Consider the following 26,639-nt stretch of genomic DNA (forward strand, 5'->3'; position numbering starts at 1 on the left):
CTTAATGAAGTCTTCTATTCTTGCTGTACTGGCCACACCCACTACAGAGTGCCTGTGGGGGGAACTAAATGCTGGTGGAGGGAACTAAATGCTGGTGGAGGGAAAGGCAGGGGATGGGAAGGCTCCCGGGGATGAAGATAAGCTTTTCCTCTGGTTTTGCTGATATTTAGGTGTGCTCACACAAGCCGTGCATTCCCTTCCCCTTCCTTCATTGAACCTTCAAGGTCATACAGTGCTAGTAATGCATTGTGTTTCTTGTTGGACTCTGAGTGAGACAGGGTCTAAGGCTCGGCATAATGCCCCTACTTAATTGTTTTCCTTCCTATAGGAAGCAGCTAAGAGTAACAGTGCGTGAATATTGTCTGATGCTCTTAAACAAACGCTGTCAAGGCCTATGTACCTCTTCTAAGAAACAGCTGCTGGGTTGGAGCACAATAGTTACACCTGCAAATTCCCTGTTTTACTAGCTTGCCAGGACTGCCATAAGTACCATAAACTGAGTGGCTGAAATGACAGAAGTTAATTTCCTCACAGTCCTGGAGGCTGGAAGTCCAAGATCAAGGTGTCAGCAGGTTACTTTCTTCTGAGGACTCTCTCCTTGGCCACCTTCTCTCTGTGCCCCACATGGTCTTACTTCTGTGCTCATCCATGTCCATGGGCTCATCTGGGCCCATGTTGTATTAGGGCCCACACTAATGATTTCATTTTAACTAAATCACCTTTTTAAAGACTTATATCCAAATACAACCACATTCTGAGATACTGGGGGTTACAACTTCAGTATATGAATTGTGGGGAAACAATTCAACCCATAACACCTGTCAAATTTCAAAAGATGTGTGTATATGTATATGCAGGTATTACATATATTTGTGTAAATATATGTACCCAAACATAATATACATGTGTATACATGCACATTATATACATATCTTATAAACCTTATATACATATACATTATATACATTATAATATATATTATATACATATCTATTATTTTTTAAGTGAAAAAAATTGGGAATGAATGTTATCAGGCTCTTAATTTCTACTCTGAGTAAAACTATTATAGGAGTCAGAAAGCTCCCCAACTTGGAGCAATGTTTGGTTCTCCCCAGGCTCAACCACAGGCCACAGGCAACTGTCTCTTCCAACTACTCCTTATTGATAGGTGAGTTTATCAAGTTCCGGGACTCAGAGACTATTCAGACAGGTCAGAAAACAACACAAAATTCCACCCTCAGATTGAAGGCTGTGCAAACAATATCTGACCAATACATTGTGTTGAAAAAATTATGGAATAAAAGGAGAATGACATTCTGATGGATCTCAGTCTCTTGATATCCTTCAATTTTCATCTCATTTTGATCAGAAGAATCACAGTGTGCTCTTGCCCAGAAAGAAGAGAGCATTCCTAAGTATGGCAGGCCCTATATCAGAGACTTAGCTAAAAGTCAGTAAGAGTACAGCAGGAGAGACTGAAGACAGGGGAGGCAGAGAGCATCTGTCCATGGTATGAGGCCTTGGATGGTTCAGAAGAGACACAGCCCCATGTACAAGTAGACAGTGTAGTCTTAGTATTTATACTTCCAGATAACATGATGAGACCAAGAAGAATCAAAAGATATACTTTATTTGTCACTCTTCTATATTTGAGCTGTCTCTCTGCCCCCCTTCCCCAGTACCTCTCTTCTCCTGCAGAGCACTACACCCCCATGGAATCCTCTACGTGGTTCTCATGGTGGGAGAATAAGAGGGTTGTCCTGCTGGGCTGGTCCTGGGCACTCAGCAGAGCATTGTCCTTCCTTGGGAAAAGGCAGGACAACCAGCTTCTTCTCCACAGGCCCCAGGAAAAGGAAGGACACATCCAGGCTTTCTCCCTGAGGATTTGTGGTGAGATCCAGCTTCACAGGAAAGGCCTCAACAGGGCTGTTTTCCTCAGCATCCTCGGGCTTCTTCTCATCATCCAACTCGGGTAGGTATTGGACAGATCCTTTAGGCACAGCCTTGGGGGGCAAGTTGGAAGTAGGGGTTACGATTTTCTGCTGGGACTCTTCCAGCCCAGGGAGGTGCGCAGGTCCCTGGTTAACAGCAGGGTCTTCCCCTCCGGGGGCAGGAACCTGAAATAAGAACATTTTCAAATAGGGGAACATTCCCGGGAAAGACTCCTGCCATGACTAGTACCAAGCTAAGCTGTTCTGGGACTTTTTAATGGAATGTCTCAAAGGGAGACCAGCTAGAGGGATGGACCTCTAGTTAAAGGGTTAAAAAGCAAAAGCAGACAACAGAAGCTTGACTGCAAGTCTCACAAATTCAGAGCTGAACAATGGTTTGGAAAGGTTAAATGGCTTTTTCCAAGTTCCCAGGGCGCTGTCACCCTACTCCCAGTAGTGCAGTCATAGCTACCTTTATTCAGGGCTTATTCATTGCCAGGCCCCACACAGCGCCCTTCATCCAGTTCCTCTCATTGTTTCCCACAGGGATCTGAACAAGGTCGGTGTTGCAACCCCATTCTACAGACAAGGCAACCAAGACTCAGAGAGGTAAGAACTTGCCCAGAGTCACACCTCACGGGTGGCAGAGCTGGACTGGGACAAGGTGACCTGTCTCAATCACACTCTCAACTAGAGCTGGCTGCCTCATAGTTAACACTCAATAAATACTTTTGGAAAGGGTAAGGGTCTTTGGAACACTGGATTTAATGTTTCAGAGGCCTGAGCCATCCGAGCTACGATATCTGTTTCTGAAGGAGTCCTACTTATTCTGTAGGACAACATTGTAACTGGGGGGGAAAAAAGGATGACTAGTCTTTAACCAGCCACCCCCGTGGGTGTGACCTTGGGGCAACCTGAATAAAGTGGTGATCACAGATTTTAGGAAATTAAAAGGAGAGGGCAGTTAGGATTTAGATTATCTGCTCTCTTCTTCATGAGAAGACAAACAATTAGATTGAAAAATACCTGTCGTTCAAAGAAGTCACAAGTCACGGAGACAAACTTTTCTATTTCTCCTTGAGTCACAGAACCTTTGCAAAGACCAACAGGCTAAAGACAGAGAAAATACAACATCCTGTGAGTATTATGATTATCAGTGATTATAAATGGAAATCAACTTGCTTTCTGCTTGTGTGCACACACAGCCAATCAACATTTTTATGTTCTTACCATGTTATGGGTAGGCTCTGAGCCAACTCTCTCTAGATCATTTTTACCAAATAATCACCCAAACTAGGCTAAATTTCCTCCAAAGATGTGAAACTCAGGATTTACTTTTTAAACTTATTTTTATTTTTTTAAGTAGGCTCCATGTCCAGTGCAGAGCCCAATGCCAGGGTTGAACTCATGACCATGAGATCAAAACCTGAGCTGAGATCAAGAGTTGGACACTTAACCAACTGAGCCACCCAGGGGCCCCTAAACTCAGGATTTCTTGAGGAACAAACCATTAGAAAATTCTTTGTATTGAGCAGAAATCTGTGTCTATAGAACATCTACCTCTTGGTCTTACTTCTACCCTTGGGTCATTTTGAAAACCTGTTCTCATCTCTCACATAGTAGTGGCTTTTTGTGTATGTTCCACCTGAGTTTTCCTTTCTCAGACAAAATTCCTTTCAGCTCCTTCAACTTATCTTTATTTAGAAATAAAATAATTTTGTTTTCTTAATACAAATATAATAAGTATTTAGAATATGGATAAACAAAAATAAAATAAAAAGACCTGTACTTGCATGAAAGGTGTGTGTGTGTGTCCCACAATGATTTGATTTCTTTTCCTCTAACCTTTTTCCTATGCATATATATCTTTCTTCTAGATAAATAGGATTATATTGCATATATTATTTTATAACCCTCTCTTGTTACTTAATAATCTATTGTGAAAATCCTTTAATGGCATTAAATAGTCTTCTGTGATCTTCTTTATAATCACTAACTAATATTCCTCTGCATTATTAACAAGTTCTTAGTTACTTTCTTAGGGTAAATTCCTAAAAGAGGAATTTTAGAGTCATAGAGTGTACATATATTCAAGTGCAAATAGAATATTGTAATAAAATGCTGCCTCAATTTCTAAAGAAGAACTCTTAAGAATATTCACATGGAATTTACTAAAATGTGGCTAAACAGATTGCCTGAATATTACTCTATCACCTATGTCCGGACTATATAAAGAGAAGATTTGAAATTCCTTAAGATGGGAAAATCCATTAATGTAGAAAGTCCTTGGAGAATAGGGCTTCAGCCTTTCCCTTCTCCAATTCTTCACCAAATCATATAGGGGACACTCTCTAAAAGAACCTTCTAGAGAGACTGCAGTTACCTGTACCAAGTAGAGCCTGGCTACTCCCACTCTGAGTAGGATTTGCTGAGCTACTCTAATTCATGCTGAAACTAGGGTGAACCACAAAGAGGGAGCTTGTGAGCAAGCTTAACATGTGAACCCTAGAGTTTGGGGATGTATGGGCTATGAAGATTGGTATCTGCTTCTCTCTCAGAGCATTCTGAAGGCAGTATCTTGGCTAAAAGAGCCTACTGTGGTAGGGTAAGGAGAAAGGGCAGGAAAGGGAACACTGTTTCCACTGTTTGGAATAGTAAAAAATGTGTGAATTCCTTGGGACAAGCAAATGCCATAGGTGAGGCTTTTTTGAAAGTACCTACCCAATGGACAATCTTCCAGAGAAGGGGCATGTGATAGTGAAAATCTGGGGGCTGAATTTGAGAAGGGGTAGTTCCAAGGACTCAGCTAGAGAATACATTATCCTTCCAGGAAAGGACCCCTGGATGAACCCACACCTGTACCACTTGAGAGAACCAGCACTGGAACCTGTCTTATGGAGGGTCAGGGTAGACCAAGAGAAAACTACAACTGCAGTTATATAAAAAAGACTTTGTACTCTTCTTTCTTCTCCTCTTTCATTCTGCTTGGAACTTGGAAGAGCAAGAATTAAGCAAAAGATTACAGAAGGGAGAGAAAGAAAGAATAGACCTTGACCCCCTTTCTCACAGCAGGTCCTAAAACTCTGAGTTATGTTGAAGCTATGGAGAGAGAGAGAAAAGCTTTGCATTGGATATAAGATAGAAGTTTTGATTCAGAATTGATTGAACAGATTTTTTTCAGACCTGCTAGTGAATCTTAATTACCTAAGTGAAATTGTTCTTATTATTGAAAATGACCAGAAAGCTATGGGATCTGCCCAAGATGTTATTGATAAGCAAGAAGAAGAGATCCTACAGAATAGGGTGAAAATGCTTTCCCAATTATTCCTTGAGAAAATTCACTTGAATAATTATACAAGGCTTTTGAGACACACACTTTAGATTCAAAGACGCACATAGTTTGAAAGTAAAAAGATGGAAAAAAATATATAATGCAAACAGTAACCAAAAGAAATCTGGGTTGGCTATACAAATATCAGACAAAGTTGACTCTAAGACAAAAATTGTTGACAGAGACAAGGAAAAACACTTCATAATGATAAAAAGGCCAATTATTAGGAAGACAAAACTGTAAATATATATGTACCTAACAACAGAGCCCCAAAGAACATAAGCAAAACTGACAGAATTCGAAGGAGATAAAGACAAGTCAACAATAATAGTTGGAAACCTCACTTTCAATAGTGTATAGAACAACTATGCATAACATCAACAAGGAAACAGAAGACCCTATAAACCAATAATTACAGAATGCTCCACCTAATGACAGTAGAATATACACGCTTCTCAAGTGTACATGGAATATTTTCCAGGATATACCTTATGTTAAATTTTAAAACAAACTTCAATAAATTTAAAAGACTTGAGATCATATGGACCATATTCTCCAACCACAGTGGAATGAATTTGGAAATGGATTAAAAAAACTGGGGAATTTTGCAAATATTAGATGACATACTCCTATATAGCCAATTGGTCAAAGAAGTAGTCACAGAGAAAATTAGAAAATACTTTGAGATGAATGAAACCAAAACAAAACATGCACAACTTATGAGATTAGCTAAAGCACTGCTTAGAAGGAAATTTGTAGATGTAAATGCTATTGTTAAAAAAGAAAAAAAAATAGCATATCATTTACATAACCTTCTACCTTAACAGGAAAAAAAAAAAAAAAAAACTCATCCCAAAGCAAGCAAAAAGAAGGCCATAATAAAGAGCAGAGAGGAAATAAATGAACTAGATGATTATAAAAATGGAAAATAAAACTGCAAGTTGATTATTTGAAAAGATCAACAAAAATGACAAAACTCTAGACTGACCAAGAACAAAATGACTCATATTACTAAAATTGGAATTAAAGAGGGGACATCACCTCCAATCTCTCAGAAATAAGAAGGGAATACTATGAACATCTTCCTGTATGCTGAGAAATTAGGTAACTTGGATAAAATGGACAGATTCCTAGGAAGACACAAACTACCAAAACTTAAAAGAAACAGAAAATCTGAATAGAACTAAACAAGTAAAAAGATTGAATTGTTAATAATAGTTTTTAAAAACCCCAAACTTCTCACAAAGACAAGCTCAGGCCCACTGGTGAATTCTACCAAACATTTAAAGGAAAATGAACACCAATCCTTAGCAAACTCTCCAAAATAAAATAGAAGAGGAGGGAAATTTTCCCAACTCATTCTGTGAGGCCAGTATTAAATTCATATGAAAATCAAGCAGAGACAATACAAGAAAACTATAGATTAACATCTCATGAATATAAATGAAAAATCTTATAAAAAAATACTGGCAAATTGAAATCAGCAACTAAGAAAAAGGATTACATACCGTGACCAGTTGAGATTCATCTCCAAAGTGTAAGATTATTTTATTTTTATTTATTTTTAAAAAAGATTCTATTTATTCATTTGACACAGAGAGAGAGAGTACAAGCAGCGGGGGAGTGGCAGGCAAAGGGAGAAGCAGTTTCCTGCTGAGCATAGAGCCTGACATGGGGCTTGATCCCAGGACCCTAGGATCATGACCTGAGCCAAAGGCAGATGCTTAACTGACTGAGCCACCCAGGTGCCTCCAAGATTATTTTAACATACAAGAGTCAATCATTGTTATATACAATAATAATAGATTAAAGGAGAAAAAAGGCCATGGTTATCTCATTAACTCAGAAAAAGCATTTGATAAACTCTAACACTGTTTCTTGATTAAAAATCATTCAGAAATTAGGAATAGAACTTTTTCAATTTAATAGAAGGCATCCATGAAAAACCTACAGTTAACATCATATTCAATGATGAAATACTCAATGTTTTCCCCAGGAATAAGATAAGGATGTCTACTCTTCCCACCTCTGTTCAATATTGTACTGGAAGTTCTAGCCAGGGAAATTCGGCAAGAAAAAGAATTAAAAGGCATGCAGATTGGAAAGGAAGAAGTAAAGCTATCTCTAATTGCAGATGATGTGATCTTGTATGTAGAAAATCCTAAGGAATCTACTAGAAAACTATTAGAAAGAGTAAATGAGTCCAGCAAGGTTACAGGATACAAGATCAATATGCAAAAATCAATTGTATTTCTATACATTTGCAGGAAACTATTGAAAAATAAAATTAAGGAAACAAATACGTTATTTTAGCATCAAAGATAATAAGATATTTAGATATACAAATAACTGAGTATTGAACATTGAAAACTACAAAACATTGTTGAAGGAAATTGAGTGAGTCCTAAACAAAAGGAAAGACAGTCCATATTCATGGACTGAAAGACTTAATATTGTTAACATGACAATATGTCCCACATTGGTCTATAGATTCAGTGCAATTCTTATCACATTTTTAACTACCTTTTTAAAATAGAAATAGAAAATGACAAGCTGATCCTAAGATTATTATGAAAATGCAAGGGATCCAGAATACCCAAATAATTTTGAATAAAAAGATCAAAATAGGACTCACACATCCCAATTTCAAAATTTACTACAAAGCTATAGTATTCAAGATAGTGAAGCTGTGGTATAAGGATAGCTATATAGATTCATGGAATAAAATGGAGAGTACAGAAATAAACCTTGACATTTATGGTCAAGTGATCTTCAAGAAGTATGCCAAGACACTCAAATGGGGGAAAATGATTGTTTTTTCAACAAAAAATTCTAGGACAAATGGATATCCACATGCAAAGAATGAAGCTGAACCTCCTACCTCACACAATATACAAAAATTGACTCAGTATGGGTCACAAACCTAAACATAAGAGCTAAAACTACAAAACTCTTCGAAGAATACATAGGAGTAAATCTTAGTGATCTTGGATTAGGCAATGATTTCTTAGAGATGACTCCAAATGCACAATGATAACAAAAATAAATAAGAGGGACTTCATGGAAATTAAAAACTTTTTTTTTACTAAAAATGTTAATTTATTTGTTGCAGGGTGGTATTAGATCTTTAATTACAGTATGTAATTAAGTATTTAATTATTTTTAAAGTGTGTAATTATTAAGAAAACTAGAAAAACATGCATTTCAATTTTTAAAAATATATACAGTAGAATATACAGTGTACATTTGAATGTACAACTTTTATACTTCAAAGAACATCATTAAGAAAATGAATAGATGGGGCGTCCGAGTGGCTCAGTCATTAAGCGTCTGCCTTCGGCTCAGGTCATGATCCCAGGGTCCTGGGATCGAGCCCCACATCGGGCTCCCTGCTCGGCAGGAAGCCTGTTTCTCCCTCTCCCACTCCCCCTGCTTGTGTTTCCTCTCTCGCTGTGTCTTTCTCTGGCAAATAAATAAAAATCTTTAAAAAAAAAAGAAAGAAAAGAAAATGAATAGACAATCCAGAGAATGAGAGAAAATATTTGCAATCACATATGTGATTAAGGGATTTTCTCTAGAATATGTAAAGAACTCCTACAATTCAACAATAAGAAAATAAATAGTCCAATTTTAAAATAGTCAAAGGATCTGAAGAGACATTTCTCCAAAGAATATATACACGATAATAACCAACAAGTACATTAAAAGATGCTTAACATCATTAGCCATGAGGAAAATGCAAGTGACAACCAAAATGAGATACCACTTCATACTCAATAAGAGAGCTATAATAAAAGACAGCTAACGATAATTTGCAAGTAACATATTATGGAGAAATTGAAACCCTCATATGTTGCAGATGGGATTATAAAACTGGTGCAGTCACTTTGGAAAACAGCTTGGCAGTCAGTCAAAAGGTTAAACATAAAGTGCGACCCAGCAATCCCACTTCAAACTATATATCCAGAAGAAATGAAAACACAGTATACATAAAAACTTGTATACAAACGCTCTCAGCACCATCATTTATAAGAGCGCAAAGGGGGAAGCAACCCAAATATCCATTGACTAATGGATGAATAAACAGTACATGGTGCATCCATGCAATGAAATATTATTTGGCCATAAAAAGGAATGAAGCACTGATCCATGCTACAACACAAATAGACCTTGAAAACATTATGTTAAGTGAAAAAAGCAGACACAAAAGGCCATACACAGCATGATTCCATTATATGGGAAGTCCAGAAGAAGACAAAGTCATAGACAATAAATAGATTAGCAGTCTCCAGGGGCTTGGGTGAGGGGTTTCTTTTTGGGCTGATGAAAATATTCTAAAATTACATAGTGGTGATGGTGGCACAACTCTGTGAATCTACTAAAAAAAAAAGAAAAAGAAAAAAACCCCTGGATTGTATACCTTAAAGGGTGAATTTTATGATGTGTGAGTTATACTTAATGAAGCTGTTAGTATAAGTAAGTAAATAAGGAGAAAAAAGTGTTTTGACTCATTTTGCCCAATTGGGCTACAAGACATTGTGTCAATTGACATTTTCCACCAGGTGTGTTTCAAATGGTTTCAAGGTGCCCTGCCCATCTTGAATGCATTCTTTGAAAGAAGGCCTCTTTGACTTCTTTGTCCTTCTTACAGAGTGGTCCAAGGAATGGAATACCATGCTGTATTCCAAATGTAACTGGATTTGTTCAGATAGAAGCAGGACCATCACAAACCACTGAGAAGATTCGTCTATGTTTTACAGTGTCCTATGATTAATTTTTTTTGCAAAGCCATCATATTGCTGATGAAAATTGCAGTTATGATAAAATAAAATCCTTTATAATTGCATCTGAGCCTGCACAATATCTATTTAGTCAGTTGTTACTTAAGGGGAAGAAAAGCATCTCATGCATTACAACACCTCATGTAATAATTTGTTGCTCAATAAGTATTGATAGATGACTTGTGAATACAAATCTTAAATTACGAAGACATTCAGGAATACTTACCTCGGAGTCATGGGGCTGAAGTGCACAGCTGCTGGCTTGGGATTTGGTACATGGTGACTCTTTGATTAAGTATTCCACAAAGTAGGAAGGGCCAACCACCCACTGGTATGAGATGAGAGTTGAGAAATAAAAAATCAAATCTTACTATATGGAGAAATCATTCAGGTTTGGCAGCATTTTATTTAGGAGAACCAAATGTCCTCAGTCAAAGTCAATGTCAACACAGGTCTCCTACTGTCCCTATACTCCCCACCAAGATCAAAGCATGCACTGTGATTTTGTCATTTAAAAAACATAATCACCATACTTTCTTCCCTTCTTAAGGATTTGAAAGGGCTCTAAAAACCTTCCCTTGGGTGAGCTGATTTTTCTTCCCACAGATTAGTTTTTAGATTAACTTTCCTCTATATAACAGATTCAACATCATCCAAATACAAATGAGCCTTCATTTTCTCTAACCTGTAAAACTCACAATCCATTCCAGGCCTTAAGAAGAAGCAGAAATTGACTTACTAAATGGTCCACGGTCAATTAAATATGAGAATGTAGCAGCAAATAGTGAATAACCAAGGAGACTATGAGTCTATTTCCCTTCTCACCTTAAGGCCAATGAAGTAAAATGGAGTCCCGCAACTCTGGTGGAAATCCCATGGCATAACTCAGACACTGAAACATGGCTGAATGTATATCAGGTCTACCCAAGTAGGGAATAAAGAAAAGGCTTTTCTGTTCAAATTAAAAGGAATGCCTTCATATTCACCTCTCAGCTTAGGAACTGACAGTAACAGTTATGAGACACATTGTTGGTGTAATGACACTTCAACCTCACCTGGCTAGAAGCCTGGATTACTTGGACGAGAGAATACTGCTTTGAGGTGCTCTTACTGTTGTATTTTGCAAGAGACTCAAGGGCAGCTTCCAGAACCTTGGGATCTGACAGGTCAGTGGTCCTGGGGCAGTCAGGGCACATTCTGTGAATCTTTCTTTGAGAAACTGTTGACGCCAAAGAGAGAAGTTTAAAAAGGAAACTCCTTAATGATTTTTAATCCCAGAAATCATACGTCCACAACAGAAGCAGAGATCAAAAAAAATCATTTTGGCAAGGATGGAATGAATGGAAAAGACATTATCTAGAAAGAAAGCTGTTAGCAGAGTATTCTGCAATGAGTGTGTATTACTTTCATAATTCAAAAAAAATTAAAGCAAGATTTTTTCACCTCACACAAAGGTATTTACCCCAGAAATTGTGTCCAAAAATATATGTGTGTTATATTGATATAAAAACTTTTCCCCAGTTAGCTCAGTATCTGCCACCATCATTGCCTCTGTCAGGCAGACTGAGCGTCTTAAAATGTTGGGATTTCATTAGTGTCATGTCTTATTCGCCTTTTAGTCTCCAACACATAACATAACGTCTAATGCATTGTAAGTGCTTAGCAAATGCTTATTGAATGACATACAGCAGGTAAGCACACCCTTCCCGGTTAGAAAATACAAGCAGGCCAGAAAACAAATATTGGTCAAATCACTGTATGACTGGATAGAATAATCATGCTAAACGCGTAGTGAGCATTTCTGATTGGGAGGAGCTGGGGGTGGCAAAAGTCATATGAAAGTCAGGCCAGGGAACTTTTCTGGAAGTTATCTCTGTAGAGCAAATACATTGTTTTGATCAATTGTATGTTTATTTGCATGTATTTGGGCATAATGTGAGGCAATTTCCATAGCTTATTACTCCGGCACCATCGTCCCCACGGGTCACTTCCTGACCTCCCATACCTCTGTCACCTATGACTTCCATTTAAATCCCAATCTGTCTTGTTGGTTGTTCTCTGATTCATTTTTGAAGACTCATCTTCACAACCAGGAAGCTTAAACAGTGGCTAATAAAACATTTGCTTTGTTGCTTTAGCTCCCAAAGGATCCAGCAACATTGTTTTCTCCTGGATCTTATTAGAAATGCAGACTTTCTAGAATCAGAAATCTGCACTTGAACAAGATCCACCAGGGGAGTCACATTCACGTATAGTTTGACAAGCAGCCACATCCTATTTTCCCATGCCTTGGATGTTTGCTTTCCAAAGAAGGATCCAGAACGAATTCACGTGCCTATTTGAAATGCCATTAGTTTCAGCCTCATTCTTAGTTCATTTATCCAACAGTACTATGGGACTCCTTACACTTAATAGGAATAGAGGGAGGGCTTTGGCAGGCAGGAAGAAGGAATACATGTTCTGCTCGAAAAAAGATAGGAGACCCAAATCAAGGCAGCGCGTTGTCTCTGTTCTATGGTTAGGCTAAATCTGTATAGGAATGAGAACAGGTGAGCACCTTTCCTTTCTGGAATAGAGAACATGATGGAAGAAGCAACATTGGCAGGGTCCTCAAAGAATGTAAGTTCTAAGGGCAGAGGGTGTTGGGTGAGGACATCCTTAGCAGAGGAGGAGGCAAATAGTAGACGTGGACATCGGAAAGTACAATGTGTGCTCGGAAAATAGCGAAGCATCCATCCAGTTGCAGAAAGTGCAGAGTTGGTATAGTCAGGGAAATAATGTCAGAGAGAACTAGAAAGGGAGCCTGGGGACCAGAGTAGAGATGAAGCCATTTCCAACAGACTAAACATTTAGGATTTAATGCAGCCCTCTATAATAAAGGATTTAAGCAGGTTATTTAAGAAGATTGCTTGTGGGAAGAAGAGTGGTACAAGTTGAACTTCATAGGAGAGGCAAATACTGGATAGAAGAACATGGCCTTGGCATGAATAGGAAGTAAGAATGGGAGAACCCTGTATACTCTAGGCATAGCCCCTTTTTAATGTTCTTTTTCCATATTTTATTAAAATGAACAAAATCAGAGTGCTCTCTTACCTGGGCGAAGAGTACAGTTATAAGCGGGTAAGTAGAGAACCCTTGCTGGCATGTTTACATAAAATATTGCTTTGCATTGACCATAAACCTGGAACAAACACACACATTTTATGAAATGGTGGAACAAAAACTCTGACTTTTAAAAATGTCCCCAAAATTAGATTGAACATTTTATTTTTTAAGATTTATTTATTTGAGAGAGAGAGAGGAGGGGCAGAGGGAGAGGGAGAGAGAGAATCTCCAGCAGACTCCACGCTGAGTGCAGAGTCTGACATGGGGTTCGATCTCACGACCCTGAGATCACCAACCTGAGCCGAAACCAAGAGCCGGACACTTAACTGACTATGTCACTCAGGTGCCCATGGACACTTTCTTTTGAAATAATGAAAGACTAAGATCAGTTTTGGTGGTTTGGGGTATGAGAAACTGCCAGCAAATCAACAAATAGTCAACCTTCTTCTGAAACACAGTGAGTCTACATTTCCCAGCCTCCTTCCAGATTAGGTATGACTGTGTATAATCGAGTTGCAACCACAGGAAGGTGAGAAGTGATTGTAACCATTTCCAGGTGGCCCATGAAGTTTTCTCCATGTGACCTGTCCACTATGCTCTTTCTCTTTCCATGGCCTGATGCAGAAAAGCATGGCAGTCATAGAAACCACGAGTTGAAGGTGGCTGTCGAGAACCACAATGTGGAAGGAGCGTGGGGCTCCAAGTCACTTCTGGAGGAAAGCCCCCTCTTGATCAGGAATTTCTATTTTGAACTTTCCATGAGTGAGAAATAAACTTCTATCATGTTGGAATCAGCATACACTTTTTAGGGTATATATTATAGCAGCTAGTGTCACTATAACAAATATAAAAGCATACTCTTTGCTCTTCAAAACCAGATAGGTGCAATTTGACAAATTTGGTTAAATGACTAGAAAAGATATCTTGATCAAATAGTTTATTTCTAAACACAGTTCTGCACTCAAAATATAAAGTTTCATACTGATTAACGGACATAACCTCAGGATAATTGAGAATCAAAAGACAGGTGACTATGTTATTTTCAAGCTTCTTCAATAGTCGCCTTTAAAAGGTTGAATTCTGAGGCCTTTTAGGTTCTATGATTCCAGGAAATCCTTCTATGGCACCTCTGGGAGCCCCCATACTGTAAGCCTTCCCTCTCCCCAGCCTCACATTCCATATCAGTGTTCACTGAAACAAAGCAAAATAAAACCAAGAAAGAAGCCCCTTCTCCATTGCTTCTGTAGTCTTCCTTAGACACACATCCAGAGCACTACATCTCAAATATTTTTTCTCACAATTCAAACACTAGCTCAGAGCCTATAGGAGGGTCTTGAGGGTAGAAAACAATTTGGGGGCAACTTTTCAATTCTGGGGTCATGACTCCCAGTGGGACACTCAGAAGCTCCTTTGATTAAACTTTTAAAACTAAACTCTACAGTATTGGAATAACCACATGGGAACCATGCCTGAGAGATTATAATGAAGAGATGGCACACACTGAGCAATCCTCACCCAGGTCAGAGAACACCTAGCTTCTCCAGAGTGCCTGGACACAAGCACTTACCGATCTATGAAGGTGCTTCATCTCACAGTCCTTCCATTCCTTCCTGGTGAGTACATGGCAGTCAGTCTCTAACACGTCCAGCGTGAGATAGAACAGAGATCCCAGGTCAACCTGTGAGAGGGGGTTGAGAAAAGCACTGCATCCCACATGAAGCAGAAACCCCTAAAGACTGGCCAAAAAGTCTCTGTTTTATGGCAGAGCCAAAGTCTCTGATGTTTGTGGAGATTTTGGATAACCTGTTGGACACTAGACAAAGTGTCAGAGTAGGAGAACTATTAGCACAATAACAAGAGCACATAGCACACCCTGGCAGGGAAGAGAGGAACGTTCTTAGCAGGGTTTCCAATTTGGAAAGCATCTGCCAACTCATGTCTCTGGGGTCCCATCCCCTGGGTGGCCTCCTCAGCTTGTGTAAGCACCCGCCCAAGATAAGGGACTGTCACTTGCCTGTCTGTGTTCGCGGACATCGCTCACTCGGTTGAGTCTCAGCACATAGCCATCCTTTCGGTCCCTGTTGATGTCCTGAAGGGCAAAGCCTGTGACTGTCAGAACATCTGAGTCATTGCAGCCACGGGGGAGGACAAATAAGGGGGGCGGTGGCATGGGTACAGATCTAGCCCTGCAGCATGCAGCCAGTGTGCAGAGCACCAGGGGTAGGAGCAGACCCATTCTGTGAGGAACAAGTTCCAGGATGAGTCAGGATATAGAGGTATAGGGATCAGGCTGCTCACAGCGCTCGCTCTGTAAAGTTAATGTGCACAGTTTTGTAATCACAATCTGAACCGGTAACCAGCTTTTGAAACACGATGTCCCATTGTCTCTTTGAATTCTCAATGTGGATTTCCCTGAGTCAGTACTTTGGATGGGATTTGCCAATGTTTCTAACCTTGGACCCTGAAGCAATCTCATATTTACATGTCATGTAAACAAATTTGTTTCCTAACCTTTTCTTTTTTTTTCTTTTTAAAGATTTTATTTATTTATTTGACAGAGAGAGATAGCAAGAGCAGGAACACAAGCAGGGGGGAGGGAGAGAGTGAGAAGCAGGGCCCCCGCTGAGCAGAGAGCCCCATGCGGGGCTTGATCCCAGGATCCTGGGATCACGACCTGAGCCAAAGGCAGACGCTTAACAACTGAGCCATCCAGGTGCCCCTCCTAAACTTTTCCTAAGAAACCATAATAAACACATGGGTCAAGGCTCCTAGGAGGTCAGGAATGGATTCTGGTTTGTGTCCAGGGCTCTACATGATCAGAATATGTGGGCTGTCACCTTTTTCCTTCTCCCCTGGCACCTGCCCTCCAGCTGATGTCCTGGGCCACACTAATAGTTCGGAACACAGTGTTCGGTCCCAATCGTGTTCAGTGAGTTCAGATTTCCTGCCTGACTTCCTGTGTTCACCGTTCTTATTAGATCAGGAAAAGGGCTCTAACCTCACATCACCTGCATAAAGCATCAGTGACATTCCTAATGCACTGTGGGACATGGCTAGAAAGTGTTCTAGTTAGCCTTATTTAATTTTTTTTAAAACAAAGCTTTGTTCAAAGAAAAAGTGAATGATACATCAATAGTTCTTGTATCATACTCCAAGTCTACTTCTCTTTCTGTGGATCTGTACGGAAGCAAACTCATTAAACACTATGGTTAAGAAGAGATAGCTAATCATTCAGAAAAGAAGGAGAAATAGAGTTTTTCAGACTAAACACTAAAGGAGTTCATGACCATTAAACCAGCCCTGCAAGAAATACTAAAGGTGACTCTTTGAGTGGAAAGGAGACCAAAAATGACAGTATAAAGTTAGGAAACACAAAAGCAGTAAAAACAAGTATTTCTGTAAAAAAATCAGTCAAGGAACTCACACGAGAAAAGGGATATAAAATATAGGGGTATCTGGGTGGCTCAGTAGGTTAAGTGTCTACCTTTGGCTCAGGTCATGATCCTGGGGTCCTGGAATCGAGCCCCACGTCAGGCTCCCTGCTCAGTAGGGAGTCTGCTTCTCCCTCTCCCTCTAACCCTCCCCTCTGCTTATGCTATCTCTCTCAAATAAATAAAATCTTGGGAAAAAAAGGATATAAAATATAATAACATATACCTAAAATGTGGGGAGGAGAGGAGAAATGAATGGGTTGAAACTTGAACAACCATCAACTTAATATAGACTGCTACTTGAAGAAGAGGTTATATACAAACCTAATGGTAACTGTATATCTGAAACCACTAATAAACATGCAAATAAAGCGAACGAAATCCAAATATACCACTAAAGAAAATCAGCAAGACATGAGAGAAAGACAAGAAAGGATCAGAGAAAATCTTCAGAAACAACCAGAAAACAAGTAATAAAATGGCAATAAATACATACCTATCAATAATAATTTTTTTAAAAGACTTTATTTGTCAGAGAGACAGAGAGAGCACAAGCAGGGGGAGCAGCAGGCAGAGGGAGAAGCAGACTCCCCGCTGAGCAAGGAGCCCAATGCAGTACTTGATCCCAGGACCCTGGGATCATGACCTGAGCTGAAGGCAGGCGCTTAACTGACTGAGACACCCAGGCATCCCTATCAATAATAATTTCGAATGTAAATGTACTAATGCTCCAATCAAAAGAAATGGGGTGACAGAGTGGGTCAAAAAACAAGACCCATAAGCTGCCTACAAGAGACTCATTTTAGACCTAAAGACATGTGCAGGTTGAAAGTAAGGGGATGGAGAAACATTTATTATGCAAATAGATGTCTGTGAAAAGAAAATTCTTACATCAGACAAAATAGACTTTAAAACAAAGGCTGTAACAAGAGACAAAGAAGGACACTATATAATAATAAAGGGGACAACCCAACAAGACACAATAATTGTAAATATTTATGCTTCCAACATAGGAGCACACAAAATCATAAAACAGTTAATAACAAACAGAAAGGAACTAACCAATAATAGTGCAGTAATAGTAGAGAACTCTAACACCCTACTTACATCAATGGACAGATCATCTAAACGAAATCAACAAAGAAACAATGGCTTTGAATGACACACTGGACCAGATGGATTTAACAGATATATTCAGAATATTCTAGCCTAAACCAGCACAATACACATTCTTTTCAAGTGCACATGGAACATTCTCCAGAATAGATCACATAGTTGCCCACAAAACAAACCTCAACGAATTCAAGAAGATTGAAATCATACCATGCACATTTTCTGACCAAAATGCTATGAAACTAGAAATCAACCACAAGAAAAAATCTGGAAAGACCACAAATGGAGGTTAAACAGCATGCTACTAAACAATGAATGGGCCAACCAGGAAATAAAGGATGACATAAAAAAGTACATGGAAACAAATGAAAATGAAAACACAGTAGTCCAAAACCTCTGGGATGCAGCAAAAGTGGTCCTAAGAGAAAAGTTCATAGCAATACAGGCCTACCTCAAGAAGCAGGAAAAATCTCAAATAAACAACCTAAACAACCTTACACCTAAAAGAGAAAAAGAAGAACAAATGAAGCCTAAACCCAGCAAAAGGAAGGAAATAATAGAGATTAGAGCAGAAATATGTGATACAGAAGTTAAAAAAAACAATAGAACTGATCAATGAAACCAGAAGCTGGTTCTTTGAAAAAATTAATCAAATTGATAAAACCCCTAAACAGGCTTATCAAAAAGAAGAGAAAGGACCTCCAAAATAAAGTCACAAATGACAGTAAGAAATAACCAACACCATAGAAATACAAACAATTATAAGAGAATATTATGAAAAACTATATGCCAACATATTGGACAACCTGGAAGAAATGGATAAATTCCTAGAAACACATAAACTACTAAAACTGAAATCAGAAGAAATAGAAAATGTGAACAGACCAATTGCTAGCAAAGAAATTCAATCAGTAAACAAAAGACTCTCAACAAACAGAAGTCTAGGACCAGATGGGTTCACAGGCAAATTCTAACAAACATTTAAGAAGAGTTAATGGGGCCCCTAGGTGGCTCAGTCCTTAAGTGTCTGCCTTCGGCTCAGGTCATGATCCTGGGGTCCTGGGATCGAGTCCCGCATCGGGCTCCCTGCTCAGCAGGAAGCCTGCTTCTCCCTCTCCCACTCCCCCTGCTTGTGTTCCCTCTCTCGCTGTGTCTCTCTCTGTCAAATAAATAAATAAAATCTTTAAAAAAATAAAGAAGAGTTAATATCTATTCTTCTCAAACTATTCCAAAAAATAGAAAAGGAAGGAAAACTTCCAAATTTATTCTATGAGGTCAACATTACCCTCATACTGGAACTAGATAAAGACACCAAAAAAAAAAAAAAAGAAGAAGAAGAAGGACCACAGGCCAATATCCCTGGTGAACACAGATGCAAAAAAAAAAAAAAAAAAAAAAAATACTCAACAAAATGCTAGCAAACTGAATTCAACAATACATTTTAAAAAATCATTCACCAGGATCAAGTGGGGTTTATTCCCGGGATGCAAGCGTAGTTCAACATTCCCAAATCAATCAATGTGATTCATCACATCAATAAGAGAAAGGATAAGAACCATATGATCATTTTGATAGATGCAGAAAAAGCATTTGGCCAAGTACAACATCCATTCGTGATAAAAACCCTCAACAAAGCAGGTTTAGAGGGAACATACCTCAACATAACAAAAGCCATATATGAAAAACCCACAGCTAGCATTATCCTTAATGCGGAAACACAGAGCTTTTCCCCTAAGGTCATGAACAAGACAAGGATGTCCACTCTCACCACTGTACTTCACATAGTACTGGAAGTCCTAGCCACAGCAATCAGACAACGAAAAGAAATAAAAGGAACCAAATCAGTAAGGAAGAAGTAAAACTTTTCACTATTTGCAGATGACATGATACTCTATATAGAAAACCCTGAAAGACTCCACCAAAAAACTGCTAGAACTGATAAATGAATTCAGTAAAATTGTAGGATACAAAATCAATGTATAGAAATCTGTTGCATTTCTATACACCAATAATGAAGCAGTATAAAGAGAAATTAAGAAAACAATTCCATTTACAATTGCACCAAAAATAATAAGATACCTAGGAATGAACTTAAACAAAGAGGTGAAAGACCTGTACTCTGAAACGTGCAAACATTGATGAAAGAAATTGAAGATGACACAACAAAATGGAAAAACATCCCATGCTCATGGATTGGAAAAACATATATTGTTAAAATGTCCATACTACCCACAGCAATCTACACATTTAATGCAATCTCTATCAAAATACCAACAGCATTTTTCACAGAGTTAGAACAATCCCAAAATTTGTATGGAACCACAAAGGACCCTGAATAGACAAGGCAATCTTGATAAAGAAAAGCAAAGCTGGAGGCATCACAATTCTAGACTTCAAGTTATATTACAAAGCTGTAGTAATCAAAACAGTATGGTACTGGCAGAAAAATAGACACAGGTCAATGGAACAGAATAGGAAACCCAGAAATAAACCCACAATTATATGGTCAATCAATCTTCAACAAAAGCAGGAAAGACTATCCAATGGGAAAAGGACAGTCTCTTCAACAAATGGTGTTGGGAAAACTCACAGCTACATGCAAAAGAATGAAACTGGACAACTTTCTTTTTTTTAATGTTTTATTTATTTATTCATGAGAGAGAGAGAGGCAGAGGCAGAGGCAGAGGGAGAAGCAGGCTCCCCACTGAGCAGGGAGCCCGATGCAGGGCTCGATCCCAGGACCCTGGGATCATGACCTGAGCCAAAGGCAGAAGCTTAACCATCTGAGCCACTCAGGTGCCCCAGAAACTGGACGACTTTCTTACACCACACACAAAAATAAATTTTAAATGGATTAAAGACCTAAATGTGAGACCTGAAACCATAAATCCTAGAAGAGAGCACAGGCAGTAACTTCATTGACATTGGCCATAGCAACTTCTTTCTAGCCATGTCTCCTGAGGCTAAGGAAACAAAAGCAAAAATAAGCCGTTGAAATTTCATTAAAATAAAAAAGCTTCTGCACACAGCAAAGGAAATAATCAACAAAACTAAAAGGCAACCTACAGAATGGGGGAAGATATTTGGAATGATATATACAATAAAGGCTTTAGTATCCAAAATACACAAAGAACTTAAAAAAAAAAAACAACCTCAACACCCAAAAAATAATCCAATTAAAAAGTGGACAGAAGACATGAACAGATATTTTTCCAGAGAAGACATTCAGATGGCCAACAGACACATGACAAGTGCTCAACATCACTCATCATCAGGGAAGTACAAATCTACAATGACGTATAACCTCACATCTGTCAGAATGGCTAAAATCAGTAACACAAGAAACAACAGGTGTTGGCGAGGCTATGGAGAAAAAGGAACACTCATGCACTGTTGGTGGGAATGCAAATTGGTGCAGCCACTGTGGAAAACAGTATGGAGGTTTCTCAAAAAGTTAATAGTAGAACTACGTTGTGATCCAGCAATCGCACTACTGGATGTTTACCCACAGAATACAAGAACATTAATTCAAAGGAATACATGCAACCCTGTGTTTATAGCAACATTATTTACAATAGCCAAGATATGGAGGCAGCCCAAGTGTCCATGGACTGATGATGAATGGATAAAGAAGACATGGTGTGTGTGTATGTACCTATATACATACACACAATGGAATATTAGCCATGAAAAAATAAAATCTTGCCATTTGCAACAACATGGATAGAGCTAGAGTGTATCACGCTAAGTGAAAAAAGCCAATCAGAGAAAGACAAATACCATATGATTTCACTCATATGTGGAACTTAAGAAACAAAATAAACGAGGAAAAGGAAAAAAAATAAGACAGACACCAACCAAGAAACAGACTCTTAATTACAGAGAACAAGCTGATGGTTACCAGAGGGGGTGGGCAGGGGGATGGGTTAAACAGGTGATGGGGATTAAGGAGTGCACGAGCACCGGGTGTTATATGGAAGTGTTGAATCACTATATTGCACACCTGAAACTGATATTACACTGTATGTTAACTAACTGGAATTAAAATAGAAACTTAAAATAATTTTTAAAAAATAAACTTACGTGTACAAGCATAAAACAATAAAGAAGAGACAGCTAATGATGAGTAGGTGGGCTGGAAAGCCAGTAATACACTGTTTCTTGCTTTGTTTCTTGCAGCTTCTGCTTGGGGTTCAGGAAGTTTCTACGGATTGAAACTGTACAAAACACAAATATCATTTTAAACTTTCTGTTAAAAAACCTCCCACACACATTAGAGGTAGCTTGTTACAAGAGAAAAGAACCAAGACTGGAAGGAAGCTTCTACATTAGGATTTCACAAGAAGGTATTCCATAGAAAGCTAGTGCCTGAAATGTGTCCCCACCCCTGCCCCTGTCCTCAATATTCTGTGCTCAGATACCTTTAGGAACTGCTGCACCCACACCAGCTTGGTCTCATAGAGTCTCAAACACACACTAGCCTGTGAAAAGCTCTCCAGAGCTTTGAGGTAAAGAAACCTATTTTTCCAGTTTCCTATACTTACTTAAGAGAGGTTTTTGTAATCCTTAGTGATAATTCACAAAATACACGTTTGGAATTGCTGTATGTGTGGATGGGAGAGCTATCTCTGAGTTTTTCTGATAAGAAACTGGTGAGAGGTGTGAAGATTTTGACTAGAAGGGGAGATATTTCAAATGGATTGAAAGAATGTCCCCTCCGGCCCGAACCAAAATTCAGGATATGGTCAGCCATGTCTGATAACAGCAAACTAAATGTGAGCAAGGCATTTAATTTCACATGAAACTTAAATATAATGATTTGCATTGCCGGTTAGGATTATTGTAATTAGTTGTTGTGATCAAATTTAAACTTTTATTTAAAAGTTGAATGGAAAATATTTTCTTTCTTATTTGATAACCATGCTCTTAGTTAAATCATGGCACTATAGGTCACCTGGTGGTAGTATCCAGCCTCACTGAAAAGTGCCCAGAATGGAAATTGAGTGAATCTAACCAGCATGCTTCTTAGGTGAGACGATTGAGGCTTAGGGACGTGGCGTGCTTAACAAAAATCATAGACGAATTGGTGGTAGAACCAGTACAGAAACGTAGTTTAGAATTCTCTCGGGCAGGGGCGCCTGGGTGGCTCAGTTGTTAAATGTCTGCCTTTGGCTCGGGTCATGATCCCAGGACCCTGGGATCAAGCCCCGCATCAGGCTCCCTGCTCCGCGGGAAGCCTGCTTCTCCCTCTCCCACTCCGCTGCTTGTGTTCCCTCTCTCGCTGTCTCTCTGTCAAATAAATAAATAAAATAAAATAGAATTCTTTTCATCAGACCAAACATAGCAATAGCCTAACTGTAACTCTTAATTACCAACTAAATGAACTTGAAAAGGCACTTAACCCCTGTTAGCCTCAGTAGCCAAATCTATAAAATGGGCTAATCGTACCTCTCCCTCATAGGGGATTACAAACACACCGAAGGCTAGACCCACACTTGGCACACAGTGCGGAGCTATTGCTGTCAGTATGATCATGATAGTTCCTTGAAATTCCACAGGCACTTACTGAGCACCACTACAACACCAGGGACTGTGGGAGGCTTTCTGGGACCAAGAGTTAATCAGACTAATTAGATTAATAAAATACAGCCCCTCGCTGATTTCTGCAGGCAAGTAAACAGTTTTTGAGGCTTGATTTACAAACCCAAATCTAAAAATCCCTGCTCCTTAGAGTTGGGCATTAGGCATTGTTTTCAAATACGAGCAACACTAGGAAAATAGGAGATGGCATGGCAACTAGATACTCAGGTTCCGGGGTCCAACAAAGATTTCCAGCCAGCGAGTGCACGTTCACAGGGCTTGAGCCATGTGTGGATAGAGGTCGGGAAGGACGGAGGACGCAAGACAGGAGGAGACAGTCCGTGGCCTGAGGAAATGCATCAGATGGGCACGGCTGAAGGCCGTCACTGCAACCCGAATGAAAAGCAGGGCTCCAAGAACCAGATTAAAATCCGAGGACGCACTGACCAGAGAGTAAAGCAGTCTCTGACCCAGATGTCCTGGTGCAGCCCTTAACTGTGTGACCAAGAGGGAGGGGCACAGCTTTCCGAGACCCGGATTCCTCATCTGTGGGGATGGGTTTGGGGGCCATGCGATCACCTGGAGCCCTTCCAGCTGCAGGAAGGCCTTCCTGCCTTTCTCTGTACCCGACGTCATTCCATTTCCATGGCATCTGGGTTTCGACTCCGTGTCAAACAACCTGGGTCCAGCCCCCTTCTAGGCTGTGGAGTCCGGAAGCCCTGGCAGAGGCCGTGGGGAAGAGGCCAGTCTTTGGAGGCAAGCAGACCTGGATTTAAGTTCCACTTCTGCCCTTGGCATGGCGGAGGGCCTCACGTGCTGTGGGCGTGCCCTAACATTTAGTTTCTTTCTCCATAAAAGAGCAGCACTCCCACGCACACACGCACCCACTTGGAGAGAGAGGGGAACATATTCCATCTCCCCAGGAACTGCACCCCAGGTGACACTTCTCTTTGGTCCCCATCCCGTGTGGGGATGATCTGAGCATCAGCGTAGGAGTTTGGTTTCAGCATCAGAGCGAAGAGTGAGGCCGTGGACACATTCGACCTGGGTCTGCGTCTTGGCTCTGGCTTAGGGTCATCACCTAACCCGCCACTCCCATGTTTAAGTTTACATTTTCTAGCAGCCACATTTAAAAAGTAAGAAGAAATAGATACAATTCATTTTAGTATTGTGCTCAACCCAGTATATTCAAAACACTATCATTTCAATCTGCAACTAATATAAAAACTGGGAATGAGCTGGTGGCCACAGTTTCACACTGCAGCAGACCTCAGTTAAGGGGCTCAATGGTCAGTTGTGGCCCCTTGATTAGGCCATGCAAGCTGCTCCCTGTCAAGGGCAGGTGGCAGGAGCACCCACCTCCTGAGGCTGTGGTCAGGAGCAGACGCAGGGCCGGTGCGTGCAGGGTGCTTGGTGCAGCCCGGGGCCCTACAATGCACAGAGACCGTGTCTGCTATCAGTGCTGGGGTGTTCCCCGGGGTCCTCAGCTCGTCTCACACACTGCGGATCCCGTGCCACTCTGCTGGTCGCCTTGTTCCGGGCCGCCTGAATGGAGTCACCCCCAAGCAGGCCAGGTTAGGAGAAACAGGGCTGGTTTTCCTTGAGCTAGGAGGGGCCGGTACCAGGCCTCCCGGCCCACCCGCCCCCAACACAGGTGTGATTCGTGACTGTTCTAGAGTAGGAAGAGTTCAGACAGGTGAGGCATTGTCTGCTCAGAGGTGAGAGAGGCGCAGTTCGTGGGATTAGGTCTCTGGGGGAGTTAGAAATACAGGTACCAAGACTTGCCCTGAGAGGGCAGGGTGTGCACGGAGGGTAACTGGGAGGCGCCCACGGTTCCAAATGCCAGGCCGGCACTGCCCTGGTTGAAGATGGGTCTCTGTGGCCACTTGGGCTCTTCTCTCTCCTCTCTTTCCCTCCCTGCATCTTTTCTTCCTTCCACAAATAATGAATGTTTGTTCCGTATGCTGCCTATGCCCAGCATTATAAATAATAAACAACATTAATGAGTTCTCAGTATGTGTCCAGCCGTGTGCTAAACACTGTGGGCTCCTTCTCTCATTTTAAGGCCACAACCAACCCAGGTCTGTAAGTGCTGCTATTATTCTCATTGTTCAGACAGGGAAAACTGAGGAACAGAGAGGTGAAGTAAGTTGCCCAAAGTCTTACAGCTAGGGTTTGCATCTAGCCTGTATGGCTTCGGAAAGGAAGGCGCTCTTGAGTGGGTATTAGGAAAGCAACTGGAGGAGAAACTAGCTCTGCTGAGCCAGTTCCTCTGCTGAGGAAGTCAAGAAAGGCTTCTCGAAGGAGGTGACATTCAGTCTGGGGCTTGAAGGATGAGTAAAAGTATTCCCAATAGGAAGGGAAACCAAGGGAGTAAGATCAGGAATCAGCAAAAATTTAAAAATATGGATTACGTAGTTTATCGTCCATGTCCTTCCAGTTGTCTCCTCTATAAAACTGAATGGTATTCGTCCTCTCAACCTACCCAGTGGCCTCTGTTAACTTTTGGCCATCTCCTAAAGCTCCTTATATCTGGAGCTTCTTTCTCTCCCTTACTTTTATCAATCATATTTAGGCCATGTTTGAGAAAATTCAGAATGTCTAGGGCACATTTTTCAGCATCAAAAATATTCCTAGGGCAAACCTGCCTTATAGTATCACGAGTGGGATTTCTTCTAAGAACCCATATGGTGTTGTAGCCAAGAGGACAGACTCCGGGCTGGAACAAGCCTGCATTGGAATCCCAGCTCTACCACTCATCAGCCGTGTGATGAAATGTGGGTTCCTCACTGTCTCTGAATCCCAGCTTCCTCATTGATAAATTGAGGCCACAGTTAATCCACAGGACAGATGTGAGGGTTAGGTGGATTCCCACACACAAATAAAGTGCCTGGCACACAGTTTTCCTCAATACCTCACCAAAGAGAGGCGCGTGGGTGGCTCAGTCAGTTAAGCGTCTGCCTTCGGCTCAGGGCATGATCCCAGGGTCCTGGGATGGAGCACCAAGTCGTGCTCCCTGCTCCGCGGGGAGCCTGCTTCTCCCTCTGCCTGCCACACCTTCTGCTCGTATGCTCTCTCGCTTTCTCTCTCTCTCTGTCAAATAAATAAATAAAATCTTAAAAAAAAAAAACAACTCACCAAAGAGTTTCTAAAAGGTAAGAAAGCACCCTAAGGAAAAGCATGTATGATCTCCAAATGCACATCTCCTGCTCACCATCGTGAATGAGGTTGGAGGGAGCAGTGCTGGTTTTTGAAGAGATGTCAAGCATGTGTCAGCTGTGCAGGTCACACATTCAGGCTTTCCTAAGGACACAGGGTCACTGAGACCTGGGGGCTGACTCACACTGACCCTACGCACAAGCGACTG

General features: G+C 40.4%; 1 protein-coding gene across 4 annotated transcripts; it reads right to left on the reverse strand.

The window, feature by feature from the left end:
- Positions 1–1,733: 1,733 nt before the first annotated feature.
- Positions 1,734–26,639, reverse strand: FETUB (fetuin B). Of its 4 annotated transcripts, XM_028101012.2 has the most exons (8): positions 26,487–26,639; positions 15,163–15,385; positions 14,716–14,826; positions 13,137–13,224; positions 11,099–11,262; positions 10,270–10,371; positions 2,958–3,041; positions 1,734–2,117 (listed from the first exon to the last, which is right to left on the reverse strand). In XM_028101012.2, exons 2-8 carry the CDS (start codon positions 15,382–15,384, stop codon positions 1,734–1,736), a joined length of 1,155 nt encoding a protein of 384 aa, XP_027956813.2. In that variant the 5' UTR covers position 15,385; positions 26,487–26,639. The 4 variants fall into 4 exon arrangements, with proteins under 4 accessions (XP_027956813.2, XP_087873985.1, XP_027956814.2 ...); XM_088017859.1 differs by lacking the exon at positions 26,487–26,639 and having other exon boundaries at positions 14,716–14,828; positions 15,162–15,237; XM_028101013.2 differs by lacking the exons at positions 14,716–14,826; positions 26,487–26,639 and having other exon boundaries at positions 15,163–15,384.

This window comes from Eumetopias jubatus, unplaced genomic scaffold, assembly GCF_037043125.1.
Source record: "Eumetopias jubatus isolate StellerSeaLion01/CBP00866 unplaced genomic scaffold, mEumJub1_p1.0 scaffold_1, whole genome shotgun sequence".
Taxonomy (NCBI): Eukaryota; Metazoa; Chordata; class Mammalia; order Carnivora; family Otariidae; genus Eumetopias; species Eumetopias jubatus.